Raw genomic sequence first — 16,105 nt, 5'->3', positions numbered from 1 at the left:
TTTTTTTGTAATAATTTTGTTTTTGAAAAGAAATAGCATTATATTTCTTTGACTTACGTTAAGGAAATCCCTTGACTTATTTTAGTTTATAAGTTATGATATTATATTTATTGATATAATTATTGATCCTGGTCTGTGAGAAAACGCGTTTTCTTGAGGAAAATTTGTGTGAATCTGCAGGTGGATACTTTTGAGGAAAGAAAAGGACAGGCAGTAGAAGACTAGGACAGGCCATTGATCCTCCCTTGGAAAAATCGTTAATTGTTTTCTCAAGGTTCTTCTTTTGATCCAAAAGTGAAAGATTTTGTTATTGTTTTCCATGTTTAGAAAGCTGAAAAGTATGGCTGATGTCACGGCTTTTCCGTCCTAAACCTAACGCGCAATGAATTTGATTTTAAATTAAATCAATAAAAAATTAACTTAATTAACGTATGATTCAATTAAAACATAATTTGATTGGTAAAAATAATAATTTAAAACAATGTTATTTTATTTTAAAAAAATTAAAATTATAATATTTTAAATTCACCAAAATCAGCTCGGATTAATCCTCTTGTAATAGTCGATTTAATAACTTTAATTATGAAATTTTAAAACTAGTAAATGGATTTGTGGCTTGGGATTCAAATCTATAATGTAATTAATGATGAAAATCCCTTATAAATGCACCAAATTAGAGATAGATGGGTGGTCTAAAATCTTATTGTATATAAAAAATTTAATTCGAAGCATGAAATTCGTAAATATCTTGATTATTGAATAAAAAATGAACAAGAATAAAGTCTAGAACCCTATACTACATGGTGGGTGAATTAGAGAGTTTAATGTTGTCACCATCTCCAATTAAATGTTTTTACTCTTTGAGCAACATAACAAAATAGAAAGTAATGGGTCATAAATTAAATTTATTGTTGTACGGGTTAGTGTATGAACATAAATCAAATTTCTTTTTTTTTTCAAGTAATTTTAATCTGTTTTTTTTTTATTTAATTCGGTTTATATAATTTGGTAAATTTAAAGAACGAGGCAAAAACAATTTCCTAATTAAAACCAGGTGGACTATACCTAACTTGCCTAATTAACCCTGACTAAATTAATTTTAATAAATTTTTAAATTTTTTATTTAAAACATAAATCCACAACTCTCGAGCTTGGATTAAGTGAGAATCCGTGTATAACTATGATTGGTCTTGGAATAATCAAAATACAGGTTACCGAACAACCATGAACAGGGAGGTTTTCATACAGGAAACATTCTCATGTTTGACTTTGCTTTTCCTTTGTAATATATTTTCCGGCTTGCCGGTTCTGTTCCCTGTCTGGATCTTAGAATTGGTAAACGGTATGGGACGCGAAGGAAAATCTAATCAATTCACACTTCACGCAGTTTGATGAAAATATTAAAGATATATTGCAAGTTAGTTCACCAAGACACTTGCTGGTTAATCTAAATTCAAACAGCGATTTTAAATAAATAATTACTTTTATTATAGTTGTTCAACTTGAACCAGTCAGCAAGGTGAACCTTCAATATTTAAAAAAAAAATAAGTAAAATGATATCATTCTAGGAGGAAAAATCAAGTCATTAACCTGTTAATTATTTTTCTAAGTTTTATTTTTTTTGGTCAAAGCATCGTCTTTTTAATTGTGTTTTTTTTTTTTTAAAAAAACAATTACAAGTCAACCTCTAGATAATGTTTTAAAACTACAATGTTATATTCCCAAGGTAACCAAGTTCTGTTTGCAAACTAGCTTTATTATTTATTTTATCTCAATTGTATATTGTCACGACGATTGCCCTTACTAATCGGGGATTTTTTTTGTGATGGGAAAAAATAAAAAAAAATTATTTTTTATTAGTAAAAAATAAATGAAATATTTCTCATCTAATATTTTGATTACTAGTAACTTTAACCGGCTTTAGAGTCTAAATACATGAACTAATTGTGTGTTGGAAGGATGTATCATTTCTAGCACACCCTATCTAAAATAAAATGCATTGTTTGTTTTTTTTATATAAACTAAGATATTGTTGTATGTTTCTAATAATTGATCTGTTTAAAGTTCAAGAAAAGTATTTCTTGGTAATGAGGTTTTTATTTTATTCATTTTAGAGTCAACAAATATTTTTTTTGTATTTTTTTTAATATCGATAATACGTCTTACGTGTAAGTTCATAATTATTGATATTAGAACAAACAATTTTTTTTAATATTTTTAAAATGTAGGTTAAGTTTCAATAATTTTAATAAACTGATTATTAAATTCAATATGCATTAAAAAAAACAACTATTTTTTGTGATTTTTTAATATGCTAAAAGATATAAATATAATTTATTTTTAAGAGATTTGACCATATATAATTTAAAATAAAAATATATTTTTAAAAGAAAATTTTTTTTTGTTTTTACGAAACAAAACTGATTTATTCAATCTAATCATAATTCTAAATATTAAATTACATAGAGGAAAACAAAAAAGAAATACAAGGCTTGAATTTTGCTTGGGTCGCGTTTGCCAAACAAAACTTAAAGTCTTAAAAGACCAAAAAAATGCATCTTTCTTTGGCAATTTTTTGTCAAGACAAACGTGGCCTTAAGCCTCTAAAGGCTCAGCCCAATAAGGTGGACTGGGCTTCCTAGCCAAGCCCAAACTGATGCAGGCTCTACCCAAGGAAACCGTACGGGCTTAGAAAAAGACGGGCATCCATGAAAAGAAAACAACCCACCTTTTTTAAAAACATTGGCTTTGACCCACAAACAAAACTAAAAGCACCCTTCTTGTTCTTGAATAATCAAAACAGCTGAAATCAAAGAAACTTGTTTTCCAAAACAACCCAGACCGATATTGCCTAAGAAATAGCCAAAATAAAACATGTTTCCTTTTTTCTATATGTACCACCGAAATGCATTGTAAAGGGAAGTTTAAGCTTACGAAAATAAATAAATAAATGATTTATACTTCAGAGTTTATTCAGAGTCTTGGCCTTACAGAAGAAAACTTCAACAACCCTAGGCTCTTCAATGTTTCCGAAAAAAAGAAACCTGGTTATTTCACTCCTCACTCTCACCCTCATTTTTACTCTACAGTAAAACGGGACCTCATTAATCCAAACCACATGAAAAAGCAAGATGTAATTCTAAGAAAAATGTAGCAACTATTTTCATTACCCTTTGGTCAATACCTGGCAATATTCTTGGTTAGAATAGAGACTGATATGCTCATGGCTGGAGCAAGGCTATTGCTCCCGGCTAGAGAAATCTACTACTGCTCTTGACTGACACAAGTGGTGTTACTGCGTTTGGCTAGAGAAGTCTACTGCTGTGGATGCTGCGAATGGAAAAGAATTAAGAAGAAGTGGACACTGCTTGGTTGCTGTGGTGCTTGCTGCAGTAGTGTAGTTGGGTTGACCGGTTGAGTCGCTGGTCTGCTGAAGAGAGGAAAAAAAAAGGAAAAAAAAACAACACTGCTGCTGCTGTGATCGAGAGGAAGAAACTTTGTTGCCGCTGTGAATGGAATGATGAAACTCTGCTGGACAGGAACCGTGAGGTAGACGATCTTGGTGGTCTTGAGAAGAGTTGTTGTAGCCGAGGAGGAACTACTATGTTTTGGTTGGATTGGACAGAGAAAAGGGTCTATTTGTTTTTTTTTTTTTTGGAATAGAGAGTGAAGGGTCTTTTTGGGCATAGAAGAGGAGAGGGGCTGGACGTTCGAGTATGGTGGAAGCTAGGGGTTGGCAGTGAAATGAGGATAAGGGAGAGGCTGTATGATGGTGTAAAGATTGTAGGTGGAGCCTTTGGTTACGGGGAAGGCCCTGTTAGTGTTCTTGGCTCTCTCTCTGTTTTTTTTTCTTTTTCAGGGTTGGCTTATGTTTCCTGGCTAAGAAATGCTTGAAATGTAGTGCGATGGCGTTGATGGTGTTCGGTTCAGCCACCCCTCCAGCTTTTTGTTGTTTTGGATTTCATCAACATGGTAGTCAGTTGAGTATTATACTTTAAATTTCTTTTAATTAGACCCTGATTGCATCATTTTAAAGTTTCAATTGTATTCCTGAACTTTCAATCTTTGCAGATTAATAAAAAATAGGCCTCCAAACTTGATTTTTTTTTAATAGAGTCCTTTATTGAATCCACAAAAACCATTAAAAATTTAATTAGTCCCTGAACTTAATTAATTTTTTTAAATATTTTCCAACTGACTTTTAAACTTAATTCTTCTTCAATTAAGTTTTTAAATAAGTTAATTAAACCTGCTAGAAGTTTAATTAAGTCCTTAGACTTAATTAATTCTTCTAATTTTAGTCAAGTATGAATTTCAAACTCAATTTTCTTCCTTTCTTCATCTCATCTTGTCTTACTATTCTTCTAGTATCTAATTTAGTCTTTTATAGCTTAAAGGCTTATATCTTCATGTCCAAAAAATATTTTTAGATTTTTTAATTTTTTTAATAAAAAAATATACCTTTTATGCTTGGACGTGATAGAAACATTTTGAATGAGAATAATGAATAATTTAATTCTCAAACCACTAGAACCAATACTGAAACTCCATCGACTATATATATATATATATATATATTTTGATCAACGTGCGTGTCCAAACCAGCTTTTGTATACCTTGACTAATCTTACAGGCCCTGAAGTTAATAATTATTTAAGTCTCCAATGACCCTGAGGTTTATAGGTCTCGAACTAGTGATCTTTACATAACAAACCTATAATCTGACCGGTTAAACTATACTTTCCAGAATTATTAATATATTAATAAATAATATGGTGGTCATCCAAGCACAATTCAAAGCCTTGATAGACCAAGTCCAGGCTTTAACTGATATCTTTGTATGAAAGTCCAGTCAAAAAGTAGACCAACCACAACAACTTAATATAGTTATGTCTGAGTTTTGTTTTATTCATTTTTTTATTTTTATCATGGATGGATTTTACTCTCGTGCTGATTTCATCCATGACTTCATTCATAAAATTTAGACGTCATCATATTATTTAATTTTTTTTTCTATTGTGATTTTCTTTATGGGAATATTTACATGTTAGTTGGTGTTATCATGTGACTAACTTCTCCAACTACCTTAAAAAACTGCAGTACACACTTTGGTATTCAACCCGGAATCAAATTTTTAAAACTTGAAAATGAACAACAGGAATCCTTAAAATTGCCTTTTCTCCTGGCAGCTGTGAATTTTGATGTTTCAACCCATACTTTTAAAACCCAACTCGGCTCGACGGGTCGATCAGGGATCCAGAGCTGGAACCGGGCCGGATTGAAGAAAAATAGAGGAAGGAAAAACCTGGTGTGACCCGGCGGGCTGACTTGGCAAGACCCGGTCAAAAACCCGATTGTAACCCGTTGACTTGTTTTTGTATATTAAAACGACGTTGTTTTGATTTTTTTATTTAAAAAAGTTGACCTGGATGACCTGGTGACCCGGTCAAAACTTAGAACCAGGTCTTGGACCGGACCGGGTCTAAAAACTACGGTTCAAACTAACTTATCGTTGAATAGAATTGGGTTTTGTACGTTGGGCTGGGTCATCTCCATCAGCGTATTGATGGTCTAATTTGTGATCCATGGGCTTAGGGCCGTAACAACTTGGGCTTCCCCATTCAGATTAGCAGGTGCAGACATGGGCTTAGGCCCGTAAGAACTTGGGCCCCCATTCAGATCAGCGGGTGCAGCATGTACCAGCATGCCAGCCCCTTCTGAGTTCTGACACATGGTCACAGATTCATAGCTCACCCTCGCAGTACTTGAATTACAGTTCGAATAGTTAACTCGTTTGGAGATTTATTTTTTTGAAAATTAAAATAAATTTATTTTGAATTATTCAAAATAAAATTAAATTTTTATTGAACCGTTAATTATAAATAATTTTTTTATAAATTAACATTATATTCAATTTTATTTAAAAATTTTAAAGTATTTTACATTTATAAAAATATTAAAATAATATATTTTTTAAATTTATTTATAGTATTAGTATATTAAAATAATTAATTTAAAATTATAAAAAAATAATTTTTTTAAAAACATAGTACAGCTATAACCTAATATAAAAATGATTGAATGCGGTAATAGTTATTTTTTAAAGTATTTTTTTATTTAAAAATATATAAAAAAATAATTTTTTATTTTTAAAAATTATTTTTAATATCAATATATTAAAATAATCTAAAAATATTTAAAAAATAATAAATATTTTTGTTGTAGTGCGATGGCGTTGATGGTGTTCGGTTCAGCCACCCCTCCAGCTTTTTGTTGTTTTTAGGAGTGAGCAAAAAAACCGGAAAACCGATTAAACCGAGAAAACCGGAAAAAAAACCGAACCGAAAAAAAAAACCGATTAAATTTTTGAAAAAACCGGCCGGTTAGGTTCGGTTTCGGTTTTATAACCAAAAAACCGAAAAAACCGAACCGAACCGAAATCGAAAAAAAACCGGAAAAAAAACCGAGCCAAACCGAAAAAAACCGAGCCAAAACCGAGAAAACCGGAAAAACCGAGCCAAACAGGTTTGAACCGGTTTTTGCCCTAAAAAAACCGAACCGAACCGAAACCGGTCGGTTTGACCTGGTTTCGGTTTTTTTTTCAAAAAAAAAAATTCGATTTGGTTACTTTTTTTGATAAAAACCGAACCGAACCGAACCGAAAATGATTACCTCTAGTTGTTTTGGATTTCATCAACATGGTAGTCAGTTGAGTATTATACTTTAAATTTCTTTTAATTAGACCCTGATTGCATCATTTAAAAGTTTCAATTGTATTCCTGAACTTCCAATCTTTGCAGATTAATAAAAAATAGGCCTCCAAACTTGATTTTTTTTTAATAGAGTTCTTGATTGAATCCACAAAAACAATTAAAAATTTAATTAGTCCTTGAACTTAATTAATTTTTTTAAATATTTTCCAACTGACTTTTAAACTTAATTCTTCTTCAATTAAGTTTTTAAATAAGTTAATTAAACCTGCTAGAAGTTTAATTAAATCCTTAGACTTAATTAATTCTTCTAATTTTAGTCAAGTTTGAATTTCAACCTCAATTTTCTTCCTTTCTTCATCTCATCTTGTCTTAGTATTCTTCTAGTATCTAATTTAGTCTTTTATAGCTTAAAGGCTTATATCTTCATGTCCGAAAAATATTTTTAGATTTTTTAATTTTTTTAATAAAAAAATATACCTTTTATAAAACAAATTTGGGATGTGAAATTGGGTTACAATATATTTTAAACATAATTAACTCAATCACCTACTTAAAAAATTATAGGTTTTGTGGACGACAACAATTCACGTTATATTTGTATTCTGTTTAACTGAATCAATTTTTCTTACATCATTAGTTTGATGTTGTATGTTTGGACGTGATAGAAAACATTTTGAATGAGAATGATGAATAATTTAATTCTCAAACCACTAGAACCAATACTGAAACTCCATCGACTATATATATTGATCAACGTGCGTGTCTAGACCAGCTTTTGTGTACTTTGACTAATTTTACAGGCCCTGAAGTTAATAATCATGTAAGTCTCCAATGATCATGAGGTTTATAGGTCTCGAACTAGTGATCTTTACATAACAAATCTATAATCTAACCGGTTAAATTATACTTTTCAGAATTATTAATATATTAATAAATAATGTGGTGGTCATCCAAGCACAATTCAAAGCCTTGATAGACCAAGTCCAGGCTTTAACTGATATCTTTGTATGAAAGCCCAGTCAAAAAGCAGACCAACCACAACAACTTAATATAGTTATGTCTGAGTTTTGTTTTATTCAATTTTTTTTTTTTTTTATCATGGATGGATTTTACTCTCGTGCTGATTTCATCCATGACTTCATTCATAAAATTTAGGCGTCATCATATTATTATTATTTTTTTCTATTGTGATTTTCTTTATGGGAATATTTACATGTTAGTTGATGTTATCATGTGACTAACTTCTCCAACTACCTTAAAAAACTGCAGTACACACTTTGGTATTCAACCCGGAATCAAATTTTTAAAACTTGAAAATGAACAACAAGAATCCTTAAAATTGCCTTTTCTCCTGGCAGCTGTGAATTTTGATGGTTCAAACTATAGTTTTAAAATCCAGCTCGGCCTGACGGGTCGATCAGGGATCCAGAGCTGGAACCGGGCCGGGTTAAAAAAAAATAGAAAAAAAAAACCCGGTATGACCCAACGGGTTGACTTGGTAAAACCAGGTCAAAAACCCTGTTACAATCCGTTGACTTGTTTTTTTTTATTAAAATAATGTCATTTTTATTTTTTTAAAAAAAGAGTTGACCTGGATGACCCGGTGACCCGGTCAAAACTCAGAACCCGGGTCTTGGACTGGACCGGGTCTAAAAATTATGGTGCAAACTAACTTATCGTTGAATAGAATTGGGTTTTGTACGTTGGGCTGGGTCATCTCCACCAGCGTATTGATGGTCTAATTTGTGATCCATGGGCTTAGGCCCGTAACAACTTGGGCTCCCCCATTCAGATCAGCAGGTGCAGACATGGGCTTAGGCCCGTATAAACTTGGGCCCCCATTCAGATCAGCAGGTGCAGCATGTACCAGCATGCCAGCCCCTTCTGAGTTCTGACACATGGTCACAGATTCATAGCTCACCCTCGCAGTACTTGAATTACAGTTCGAATAGTTAACTCGTTTGGAGATTTATTTTTTTGAAAATTAAAATAAATTTATTTTGAATTATTCAAAATAAAATTAAATTTTTATTGAACCGTTAATTATAAATAAATTTTTTATAAATTAACATTATATTCAATTTAATTTAAAATTTTTAAAGTATTTTATATTTATAAAAATATTAAAATAATATATTTTTTAAATTTATTTATAGTATTAGTACATTAAAATAATTAATTTAAAATTATAAAATAATAATTTTTTTAAAACATGGTACAACTGTAACCTAATATAAAAATGATTGTATGGTGTAATAGTTATTTTTTAAAGTATTTTTTGTTTAAAAATATATAAAAGAATAATTTTTTATTTTTAAAAATTATTTTTAATATCAATATATTAAAATAATCTAAAAATATTTAAAAAATAATAATTATTTTTTAAAGTATTTTTATTCAGAAATATATTAAAATAATATTTTTCATAACAGTAAATTAATTAGAGATAAAAATATTAATTTAAAAAAAATTAAAAAAACTTTCTTAATTTTTTTAAAATATTTTTAAATAATAAAAACAAAAAGTTTCTACTTCTCCTGTAAGTATTGACAATCAACGTGTTAAGCCGTGTTTAACAACACTGCTCAAAAGACTGGCAGTGACCAAAGATACCAATAATGTTTCACCTTTTTTTTTCCCTATAAATTGCGGGAGCCTTCATTTCCTACCAAGCTCTCTCTCGTCAACTTTTTCCACTATTGACACTCCAACCCCTCTCAGAACCCTCAAAAAAGTTTCCCGAAATCCCTAATCTATTCACTAAATCCACTTCTCAAGATTTTTTCACTCAAGGCACTCTCGTTTTCTCCTCCCTCATTTCAGTTTCTCTTTCGCAATTCTAGGTTTTTTTTTTTTTTAATTAGGGTTTTCTTGCCGTTGTGTTTTGTGCAGTTACGAATTGGAGAGGTATCTGCGATTTGTGAAGTAAATGGAGGTGACTGCCGGAGTAGCGGCAGCCTCACGAGGTTCGTTGTCGAGGAAGGAGTGGCGAGCGGTTACGGAGCAGCAGCATAGAAATGGTGGTGGTGGGGAAGAGGTGGTGAGTGATTTCTTGCTTTATCGGGGTTTGTTTGGTTGATGGGGAAATGTGATGGGAAACAGGAAAAAACCTTGGTGTTTTGATTTGGGCTTTATGGAATCATGCGGGTTTTTAATTATCATGTTTTTGAGATGCAAGACAGGGAATTGGGTTTCTCTCTGTGTGTTAAAATGTGCTTATATAGTGGTTTGTAGAAATGTATTGGTGATACCCTTGATGTGGAATGTTTGGCTTGTATGGTTTTCGAAGCAAGCAAGGGTTTGTTTTGAAAACCAAGTGACTAAGCTAATTGTTTTTGAGGCCATGGGTAAATGGGTGAAATGTTATTAGCTTTTTTGATGGGAAAGCTGTCTCTTTTTTGGTTATTTGAAGATGGGGAGATTGAATAGAGTTAGTAACTGGGGTTTCTTTTCCTTTTTAGATGTTTTTCTGTGTGTTTGTTAATGGGCGTTTGAATGCAAACCAAAAAATATTTTTCTTCGAGTTTTCAGTATCTGCTAGGCAATCAATGTGGGTATTAGATGATTGGTTTTTGGGTCATTAACTGTGGAAGCTTTTTATCACAGAATTTGGAACGTTCAAAGTTGGGGCAATCAGATGAGAGAACAATATATGAGGTAAATGTTGTGGTTTTTGGGGCTGGGTGTTTGGTTAACGGATTGTATAAAGTTAACTTGGTTTGATGTTTATCAAGGTGCAGCATGGAAGAGAGCCTGTTGATGTGGACTTCTGTTCGATCACAGTTGATGGGGGTTTAGATGATGACATCTTGCAGCAGCGAATTCACAGCATTGCTAGACAAAGAGAAGAGTTGCAACACATGGAGACTGAGCTCAGAGCTCAAGTGATTGCGGGGTCTGAGATCATGGAAATACAGAAAAGCTTCCATGCACAAATCAAAGAACGTGAAGATGCTGCTGCAAAGCTTCAGGTTTGGATTTTTCTATCAATACAGTCTCAGAATTCTTCTCCTAGTATGTACAAATTGCAATAATTTGTAATTGCATTAAACATTTTCTGGTCATTGTGTTGGGTTTAAGTCTGATAGAAGTTGTAAAACCGCCACTGTATGAATTTGATCAGGTTTGTATTGCAATTACAGTGACCTCACCTGAAACCCTCATGTTCAGGTCCATAGATTTTGTTGAATGTCTTTATGTTATTCCACAAAGCAGTTTTTAGAAACTGTGTAGTGACTGCTCAACAATTTCTCATTTCTGCAACAATTTCCCTTATAAATGCAAGCTTACTATGCCATGCAGGAACAACTGCATGAAAGGGGACAGACCATACATGACTTGGAAAGGAGAATGGAAGAAAAAGATAGAGAACTGCATGCAATTAAATTAGATAATGAAGCGGTTTGTTCATCTCTTCGCTGTACCTTTGGACACAGTCTTTGCGGCAAGCCATATGTCATGTGCTATCTCTTGTCTATTCTTACAGGCCTGGGCTAAAGAGGATCTTCTCAGGGAACAAAATAAAGAACTGGCAACATTTAGGTATGTCACTTGTTCATTGTTTTGACACTGTTTTATGCCTTAGTTTGATGGTAGAAGCAACTTTCTAATTTCATGCAAGGCTTTTAAAAGATGTGCACGTGAAAAATTCATAGACTATCATACGTTTAGGTCTCAATGATTTTAAAAAAAAATTTGTTGAGCTTTTTCGATTTATTTTACCCTTCTTTAAGGTTAGGTTGGGTCATTTAAGTCTGGATGGGCTAATTTAGATGGTCTATTTCTTTTTGCAGAAGAGAGCATGATCATTCTGAAGCTGAAAGGGCACAGCATATACAGCAATTGCACGACCTTCAAGAACATTTTCAAGACAAGGAAAGGCAGATTCTAGAGTTGCAGGAACAGGTCTGTCCATCAATTCAGTTCTGATTTGCTTGCATTTTTTCATTGAGTGGGAGTTGACACTTCTGGTTTTGACCAGGTGCTGTTTATAGAAAACGGAAGTTTTTACTATAAGATTGCCGAACAAGAATTCTTAAACATAAAGTAACACTGTTATGTTACAGCTTAAAATCAGGAAAAGAAAAGGAATTCTTGAAACATGTTTTGAGTGGGAGGTCTAACATTGATCTTTTCTTTCAGCATAGGGTTGATCAGGAGACTGTATATTTGAAGGATGAACAATTGAAAGTTTGGATCGCACGTGTTCAGGAGATGGATGCCTTGCATTCTAATGCCAACCATTCCTTACAAGCTGAATTGAGAGACCGCACAGAGCAGTATAATCAGCTTTGGCTTGGCTGTCAACGACAGGTCGCTTGCTTTCTTCACCCTTTGCACTTCTTTTCAGTCCTTGGTTTATATCACTTGGGCCTGATGTGTGTGCATGTGTGTGCGTGTGTTTTTGCTGCTTGCATGCATTTGTTCGCCTGTATCTCTGTTTGTGATATTTTACTGTATTCATTCAACTGAAAAACCAATTTCTACATTAAGATATTGAAATTTTACTACAGTTTTCATTCCTTGATGTGTTTTTGTTCACTACACATCACAGAACAATTTACTGTTCACCATGGTTAAACATTTTGTATTGACTGTTTTTTCCCTCCCTCGTGGTCACTGATATCAGTTTGCAGAGATGGAGAGAGTTCATCTACATACTGTACAACAGCTTCAGTTTGAACTAGCTGATGCCAGAGAAAGGAGTGGATCCTATGCAGACGAGTCACACCTATCTCAATCAAACACAAAGGATGAATCAAACTTTATTCAGAACAATGGTAACCAACTTGATGTAAATGGAACTGCTGCATCCATTGCTAGTAATGGAGAACTGTCAAATGGGAATGCGGACAATGCTCAGTCTTTTGCGTCAACTGGAAATGCACATCAGGTATCTTCCATATCACTGTGGCTGTTTTTTCCCATAAATCTGGGCCCGTTTGGTATTGTGGTAGTGGTTGCTTTTCAAAGAGCATTTCGCTTGGAAATGCATGAAAGAATGTTTTTTCATTTTTTAAAATTCATTTTTGACTTTAGCATATCAAAACGATCTAAAAACATAAAAAAATAGTTAATTTGAAGCAAACAAAAAAAAATTAATTTTTTTTTTCAAAAACGCTTTTGAAATACAAAAACGAATGGTCTCTTAATGTATGTAGTCTTGCTCTTTTCCAAGTTATCAATGTGAGAACTGTAGATACTGACTACTCTTCTATTCTACAACATTGTTGCTGCCATTCAGTATATGTAATGCCACTTCATGTGTCCTCATATTCCTGGTTCCCCTCTCACCATGACCTCCATTTCTCTGGCTTAGTTTCGAATTTTTCCATCCCTCTTTAGGTAGCTGGTTCCATAGTATACCCCTAGAGCTGAGATCTGAGTCATGCCTATTGAGATATGAGCAATCAAAAGGATTCATACTGTGGAAAACACCTAATTTGATAAGACTGTTAATCAGAAGGATTCATACTGTGGAAAACACCATACAGATAAAATATGTTATAGGTGTTTCCAAGTTTTTTTCCCAATAAAAAAAAATTGTTTCTGTTATGCAGTAGCCAGTAGGTAATTGAAACATACTTTTTAGTAGGAAGTAAAATTAAATGTTCAAATCCTATATCCATGACTTCCAATATCTGTTCTCTTGATCAATAGACCAACCATGTTGCTGGTGTTCCAATGGCTCCAACATCCTTACTCGGGATGCCTACCTACCTTCCACCTGGGCAGGTGACTGCACTGCACCCATTCATTCTGCATCAACAGGGGATTCCCCATTCTATGGCATCTCATGTTCCCCAATCTCATGCTGGACATTTTCACTCAGTACCTGCAATGTCATCTGTCCCGCACTGGCAGAATGGGCAGGTAACTATTGAATAGAAACTTCTTCTGTCATCATTGTAGATTTTATCATTGTAAATATTACAGGTGCTCATTTCTCTTTGATATCACTCAATAACATGTTTTCTAACCTAAACCATGATAACAATTTGTATACTTCCCTTTTAAAAAAAATATATATATATTTCAGGCTGTAACAGAGAGTGCACAATTACCTGCACAGAATCAACTTGCATCATCTGAAGTTGATCATAACCTCATGAGTTCAGATGGGAAGTATGACTATGAAAGGTCTGTTAATGGCCACGAGTTTCATCCAGACTATCTAGATGTTCACATCAGTCAAGGAGCAGAGCCAGATTCTGTAATCTCATCATCCACAGGGGAATCACAGGTTATGCATATTAAGTTGTTGCCTTTGTAATCAATAGTGGCAGAGTTATAGTAAAATAAAATTGGGGGGAGGGAGATATGAAAATAACGATGATGAGATAAACTATAAGAAATGTGTCATTAATAAAATTATTAGAAATGTATCATCAATAAAGTTATCAAATTTTTGGAGGGGCCTCACCTTAGATACAAGGGCCAAAATGAACTTTCTAAAAAACATGGGGCCATTGACTCTCAACACAAACTTATGTTTCATGATGATTATTGACTGCCTGCAAAAATTCTACCTTCTGCAGGTTATTGAGTCGATTGACAGGGGTTACTTGGTCAATCCCCAACCTGAGCAGAGCTTGCAAGAGATTTCTTCCCAATTTAATGATGCCTTGAGATTGAATCCTCCTGAACGGAATACTGAAACGAAGGTCTGTGCTTGTTTTTGCTGAAAGTTCCTTTGCATTGCTGGTTCCATTTATTGGGTTGTTTTTACTCCATTAGTAGCATTTGACAATTAGGGCAGAAACTAAAATCAGTTGCATATGGACTGGTGTAGGATCAAAATGTTTTGAACTTTAATAACCATGGCCAAGCTTTGATGGAAGAGCAGGCAAGTTCTGCTGCCAGTGCATCACTATCTGAAACATCCACGCATTCAGTTAATGTCAACGAAACCACAATCAACAATGGAACTGCTGCTGTTTCGACTAAAGCATTGATCTCATCTGAGCAGACAAATATGGTTACCGGAGGAAAAACTTCTGAGACTCCTCTCCTCGATGAAAGATCTCTGTTGACTTGCATAGTTCGCACCATTCCAGCTGGTGGCCAAATTCGGATCAATTCAACAGTTAGTGACTGAGTAAAATATTTTATTATTCCCATCTTAGCTCATTTTAAAATCCTTTAAGAAGCAATGATAATTGCCATTCATGTCAATTACAGCTACCAAATAGACTTGGCAAGATGCTTTCACCTTTGCATTGGCATGATTACAAGAAAAAATATGGAAAGCTAGAGGACTTTGTGGGTGGTCACCCAGAAGTGAGTTTTTGGGATCTCAATTTACATGTTTGCTTACATGGACTGTAACACTGTATCTGAGCCTCTACGTTGTGATTTCAGTTGTTTTTGATCGAGGGTGACTTTATCCAGCTTCGGGAAGGAGCTCAAGAAATGATAGCTGCTACAGCAGCTGTTGCTAAAGTTGCTGCTGCTGTTGCAGCATCATCTCCTTACTCATCATTCTTGCCATCTGTGGCTGTTACTCCCATGGCACAATCTCATCGACTTAAGAAGGTTCCGTCAATTGAATCAAAGTTTTCTAATGGTGTTAATTTTGGGGTTGCTGGAGGCATATCAAATGTAAAATTTTTGAGCAAATCAAAAGATTCTCAAGAACTAAATGTGCCAGATTCTGATAGATCCAGCGTAAGCAGTACTCAAAGCAAGGGCTCAATTCATGGGACATCTAACTCAATTTATACTGGAAAACAGCAGAGCAGGTATGGTTTAAATCCTTCTAAATATTGCAGAATTTGCAATTTATGTTGGATAATGTAGTGATGTGTACCAGTGGTTTAAGAGCTCATTGAGTTTTATGTGTTTGAATGTTTTCAGGACAACTGGAGCTGCATTAACTTCTAGAAGATAGTATGGTAATAATAATTATCTGAGATGTGCATTTGCATTGTATGCCACTTCTCGGTTTCGGTGATCATGGATTCTTGTCTATGTTTTGTGTGATTTTCCATGGATTTATAATCAATTTTAATTTGATTTTGCAGGAGGCAATGTCCAACATATGAATGAATTCATGGAGTTAACAGGAGTGCAGATTGGGCATTTATGGGAGCGATCTGTGGTAGAATTGTGCTCTTGATGAAATTGCCAGCCATCTTTTGCTTCTGATAGAATCCACCATTGGACTTAGCTGATTTTTTTTTATCCTCTTTAGTTTTATGCTTTTGGAAAAAACCTGCTTTTTGTGTGTTTATGATACCGAAGACGAACTCGTTCAACTTTCTGCATTGATATTCATGCACACAATTGCTTCTGTGCATTTGATAGTCCATACCTCCTCCTGTCAGCTCCTTTTCTTTGTGAGTTTTCTCTAAGCAAATTATCTTTGCTCCACCCCTCTTTTATTCTTCCC

At 33.7% G+C, this 16,105-nt stretch overlaps 1 protein-coding gene across 2 annotated transcripts; it reads left to right on the top strand.

Annotated features, from left to right (window-relative positions):
- The first annotated feature begins 9,337 nt into the window (after positions 1 to 9,337).
- Positions 9,338 to 16,086, top strand: LOC7496432 (uncharacterized). Of its 2 annotated transcripts, none has more exons than XM_024582319.2 (17): positions 9,338 to 9,507; positions 9,607 to 9,754; positions 10,321 to 10,371; positions 10,449 to 10,685; positions 11,017 to 11,115; positions 11,201 to 11,256; positions 11,508 to 11,619; positions 11,857 to 12,027; positions 12,344 to 12,607; positions 13,375 to 13,587; positions 13,754 to 13,957; positions 14,253 to 14,378; positions 14,507 to 14,800; positions 14,896 to 14,994; positions 15,076 to 15,455; positions 15,571 to 15,608; positions 15,738 to 16,086. In XM_024582319.2, the coding sequence occupies exons 2-16, from the start codon at positions 9,644 to 9,646 to the stop codon at positions 15,602 to 15,604; spliced, it is 2,451 nt and encodes an 816-aa protein (XP_024438087.2). In that variant the 5' UTR covers positions 9,338 to 9,507; positions 9,607 to 9,643; the 3' UTR covers positions 15,605 to 15,608; positions 15,738 to 16,086. The 2 variants fall into 2 exon arrangements, with proteins under 2 accessions (XP_024438087.2, XP_002318464.3); XM_002318428.4 differs by having other exon boundaries at positions 9,339 to 9,507; positions 10,455 to 10,685.
- Positions 16,087 to 16,105: the final 19 nt, after the last annotated feature.

The sequence above is a fragment of the Populus trichocarpa genome, chromosome 12, assembly GCF_000002775.5.
Source record: "Populus trichocarpa isolate Nisqually-1 chromosome 12, P.trichocarpa_v4.1, whole genome shotgun sequence".
NCBI classification, from domain to species: domain Eukaryota; kingdom Viridiplantae; phylum Streptophyta; class Magnoliopsida; order Malpighiales; family Salicaceae; genus Populus; species Populus trichocarpa.
Note: the sequence above shows the minus strand (reverse complement) of the source record. Positions and strands in the feature narration are given on the sequence as shown.